The sequence below is a fragment of the Bison bison genome, unplaced genomic scaffold (assembly GCF_000754665.1).
Source record: "Bison bison bison isolate TAMUID 2011002044 unplaced genomic scaffold, Bison_UMD1.0 scf7180017864034, whole genome shotgun sequence".
NCBI classification, from domain to species: Eukaryota; Metazoa; Chordata; class Mammalia; order Artiodactyla; family Bovidae; genus Bison; species Bison bison.
In genome coordinates this window covers 6939554-6944201 of record NW_011494606.1, presented here as the reverse complement: position 1 = coordinate 6944201, position 4648 = coordinate 6939554, and the positions used below count along the sequence as shown (strand labels likewise).

General features: G+C 49.2%; 1 protein-coding gene and 1 pseudogene across 2 annotated transcripts in view; one reads left to right on the top strand and one right to left on the bottom strand.

Moving 5' to 3' along the window:
- Positions 1-3077: 3077 nt before the first annotated feature.
- UBAP1L (ubiquitin associated protein 1-like) overlaps positions 3078-4648 on the bottom strand; it is an 18718-nt gene continuing 17147 nt past the window's right edge. Inside the window, exons 6-7 of the mRNA XM_010834608.1 lie at positions 4349-4450; positions 3078-3212 (exon numbers count right to left, since the gene is read on the bottom strand). Of these exons, the coding sequence (XP_010832910.1) occupies positions 3078-3212; positions 4349-4450 (237 nt within the window). The remainder of the gene's footprint in view (positions 3213-4348; positions 4451-4648) is intronic.
- Positions 4491-4648, top strand: part of LOC104984717 — a 2700-nt pseudogene continuing 2542 nt past the window's right edge. The window contains exon 1 of the transcript XR_824777.1: positions 4491-4619. The product of XR_824777.1 is annotated as a 60S ribosomal protein L35 pseudogene (transcript). The remainder of the gene's footprint in view (positions 4620-4648) is intronic.

The window sequence follows — 4648 nt, the reverse complement described above, 5'->3', positions numbered from 1 at the left end:
CCCACCAGGCTCCTCCGCCCATGGGATTTTTCAGGCAAGAGTACTAAAACTGGGCAGCTGTATGCAAAAGAATAAAACCCCACCACTACCTCACACCACATACAAAAATTAACTCAAGGGAATTAAAGACTTGAATGTTAGATACGAAACCATGAAACTCCCAGAAGAAAACATAGGCAGTAAGCTCCTTGACGTCGGTCTGGGTGAGGATTTTTTAAATCTAACACCCAAAGCAAATGCAACAAAAGCAAAAATAAGCAAGTGGGACTACATCAAACTATTATAAAAAGCTCTGTACAGCAAAGGAAACCATCAACAGAGTGAAAAGGCAACCTACATAATGAGAGAAAATATTTGCAAATCATATATCTGATAAGGAGCTAATATCCAAAATAGATAAAGAACTCATTCAGGGACTTCCCTCGTGATCCAGTGGTTAAGATTCTGAGCTTCCACCACGGAGGGTACGGTTGGATCCCCGATCAGGGAGTTAAGATCTTACATGCTCCATGGTATGGCCAAAAAATAAGAAAAAATTAAAAATAATTTTTAGAAAAAGAACTCATACAAGTCAGCGGCAAAAAAAAAAAAAAAAAAACACACACAATATGATTTTAAAATGGGAAGATCTAAATAGAGTTTTTCCCAAAGAAGACATACAGAAGGCCAATATGCACATGAAAACATCATTAATTATTAGGGAAATGTAAATCAAAACCACAATGAGATGCCATCAAATACCTATCAGAATGACTAGTATCAAAATGACAAGAAATCACAGGTGTTTGTGAGCATATGGAGAAAAGGGAGCCCTCACGCACACTGTGAGAATGGAAGTTGGTGCAGTCACGATGGAAAACAGGAAGACGGTGTGGAGGCTCCTCCAAAAATTAAAAATAGAGCTACCATATGAGTCAGCAATCCCACTGCTGGATATTATCTGAGGAAAACGAAAGCACTGACTTGAAAAGGTATCTGCCCCGCAAAGTTTCACTGCCATATTAGAAACCACCAAGACAATGGCAACAGCCTAAGTGCCTATTGACGGGTGCATGGATAAAGAGACTCTGGTGTGTATACAATGGAATATTATTCAGTCGTAAGGAAGAACACTGCTGCTGCTGCTAAGTCACTTCAGTCGTGTCTGACTCTTCGAGACGCCATGGACTGCAGCCCACCAGGCTCCCCTGTCCCTGGGATTCTCCAGGCAAGAACACTGGAGTGGGTTGCCATGTCCTTCTCCAATGCATGAAAGTGAAAAGGGAAAGTGAAGTCGCTCAGTCGTGTCCGACTCTTAGCGACCCCATGGACTGCAGCCTACCAGGTTCCTCTGTCCATGGGATTTTCCAGGCAAGAGTACTAGAGTGGGGTGCCATCGCCTTCTCCGAAGGAAGAGTGAGATCTTGCCATTTGTGACAACATGGATGGGCCTTGAGGGCATTATGCTAAGTGGAATAAATCAGACACAGAAAGACAAATACTGTATGATCTTTCTCATATGTGGACTACTAAACAAAAACAAGCTCACAGATAAAAGGAACAGATAGTGGTTGCCAGAGGTGGGGGATGGGAGAGGGGGAAATGAATGAAGAGGGTCAACAATATAACCAAAACAGCGATTTAAAAAATAGAAAGGAAAATGAAAGAATCTCCAGAGAGCTTCTTAGAAAAACAAAACAGATTTCTGCGGGCTGCCAAGCTGGACTTTCTGAATCAGATTATCCAGGAGTGGGGCTTTGGACATTTTAACAAATTTCCCAGGGTACTCTCATGGATAGCAGTCAGGTCCAGTCACTCCACTTTCCCTGGGGAAACTTAAGCCCAAACAGGCCTTGAGCCAGTCATCAGCAGAACCAAAATCAGAATTAGGTCCTCTCACCCACAGTTAGATATCCTTTCCACACCAAGACCAGAAACCAGGACCCAAAGAACTACACAATATTTATTTGTTTTAATTATCTTAAAGTTACTAATGCCCATAGTTTAAAGAATCAAATGTAGATCATTTTACAAGGGTTATATGAAAACACGCAGTTCATTGCCTGTGCACCCCATCCAGCCGTCCTCACAAGGAACCACTTTCACCTCTTCAAGCTGCTTCCTCTGATATTGAAGGAAACTGGAATGTCATCCCAAAATATGCCTCTTTGACATAATTCTGCTCAGTTGCATCCAACTCTTTGTGGCCCCACAGACTGTAGCCCACCAGTCTCCACTGTCCACAGGAATTCTCCAGATAAGAATCCTGGAGCAGGTTGCCATTTCCTTTTCCAGGGGGTCTTCCCAAGCCAGGGGTTGAACCTGTGTCTCCTGCGTCTCCTGCATTGTCAGATGGATTCTTTACCACTGAGCCATCTGGGAAACTCTTGACATAACTGAGCTGAAGGCAATTAAGCAGAAGATGCAAGAAAAGTTCTCTCTTCCCTTCCCCGCTTTTCTGCCTTGAGGCAGGATATACATTCTTTTCTGGAGGCAGATTCTTGTCAGCCCAGCAGTACACCAGGGAACCTGCAAAGAAATCTTACTCCATTCGTTCCCTTCATATATTTACCTCCCTACAGTTTGCAGTCCTTGGAAGCCTGAAACTGTTTTCCTTTGTCCTGTCAATTCTCTACAAATTATTTGTTGAAAATGCTATATAAAGTGAAAGTCACTTAATCATGTCCAACTCTTTGCAACCCCATGGACTATACAGTCCATGGAATTCTCCAGGCCAGAATACTAGAGTGGGTAACCTTTCCCTTCTCCAGGGGATCTTCCCCAGCCAGAGTTCTAAACTGCTGTCTTGAGTTACTTTTCATTGAAGTTTCTTGGGCACGATGCATGCCATCTACATTAATACATTTTGGTTTTTCTCTTGTTAATCTGTCTTCTTGTTAAAGAGCCCCTGTGAAGTTCTCAGAGGTACAGTTTTGCCTCCTCTACAGTATTTACTCCCACTCTTGGCATCGTGTGCATTTTTACAACAAGCATGCACTGCTTTGTTATTCTCATGTAGTCTTCATGATACAGTCAGGAGGGATTGCCAGGTCTGGGGCAGGACCAGGATGCACACACACTGCTAGGTGCCCTGGGGGTCACTGGGCACAGGTCACCAGCTCCTCCAGGGCTTGCTCGCGGCGGTTGCCATGGACCAGTAGCACTTCCTTGATGCGGTCCTGCTGGAAGCCCATGTCGCTGAACTGCTCCGAGAGGCGCAGGAACTCCCCTGCCTGAGGAAGAGGAGGCAGAGAGGGGGCTCTGGGAGGCTGGGCCTCTGGCCTGGGCAGTCCCCTCCCAAGTACCCACTCTACATACCCCCAGAAGCCATGACCCCACAGGCCAGGTGAGCCTGGTCCTGGCCAGCACCTATGGTTTTCCTTTATCTCAATGACATGAGGTGACATGGGCTCAAACCTCACTTCCTGTGCCAAGGAAGGAGACCCCAGCCTGGCTGCTGGCCCTCTCTGTCTTGGCTTTACTTCCCCTCTCCCACTCCCTCCTGACTCCCTGTGCTCGTGCCCCGCACTGGGGCAGGAAGAGAAGGCTGCCCACTGGTGCCCAGAGGATGCACAGCACAGGGTCTCTGTCCAGGGCCCAAACCCTCACACAGCACAGCCTCTGCCTGCCTCCTCTGACCCCACTGCTCAAAACTTCCCTGCCTCTCCCCCGACCCCTTGGCTTCCCTCCCACCCCACCATCCCTCCCACAGCCTCCGGGAAGTCTGCTCTGCTCTGGACAGGTCACATTCACTGGGCGCTCAGGATGTCCCCCTAACTGGGGCCACAGCCTCAAGCCTTCTGGGTTTCCAGGTAAGTGGCAAACTCCCTGAAGAGAGTTCAAGCATCATCATGCTACCTGCCTGGCTCCTATCTGGGTGTCCGACAAAGAGGAGCCAGTAAATATTTGCTGTGTTGATTCAGCTATAAAGCTCTGCCCAGGTGGTGTTAGTGGTAAAGAACCCGCCTTGCCAATGCAAGAGATGTAAGAGATGCAGGTTCAATCCCTGGGTTGGGAAGATCCCCTGGAGGAGTGCACGGCAATCCACTCTAGTGTTCTTGCCTGCAGAATCCCATGCACACAGGAGCCTGGCAGGCTGCAGTCCATGGGGTCGCACAGAGTCGGACACGACTGAAGCGGCTTGGCCCAAAGTTCTACTCCCTGTTTCCTCCCCACCCCTTCCCCTTGGGTCCTCTTGCCTTCTCCATGTCTCAGCTCCCTAGGCTGTCTCTTTCTCCCTGGGGCTCAGCAAGCAGGCTGTCTCCTGAGGCCCCCAGGCTGTCTCTGGTGCTGGTCGGCCCCTGCACGCCAGGCCTGCATGGGCACCCCACCCACCCTTCGCTGGGGCCCGGGCAGGAGCCCCGCTGACCTGGCTCTCGGAGAACTGGAACATCTCCATGGCCTCATCCACCAGCCCCTCCTCGTAGCCCTGTCGCAACAGCCGGTCACAGGCGCTAAGGTAGCTGAGAAACTGGGCAGGAAGGGGCACAGAGGGAAGGACAGTAAGAGCAATGCCCAGGACAGCAGGTGTGGTGGAGGAAGCACCCAAGGGCCTCAGGAGGACTGAGCTCAGGGCCAGGCTGACTGGGCAACCAGCCATACACAGCATGGCCCCAGAGATCCATGAGCCAGCAGAGAGGGTCAGAGGCCTCCCCGGGGACAGGTGGAC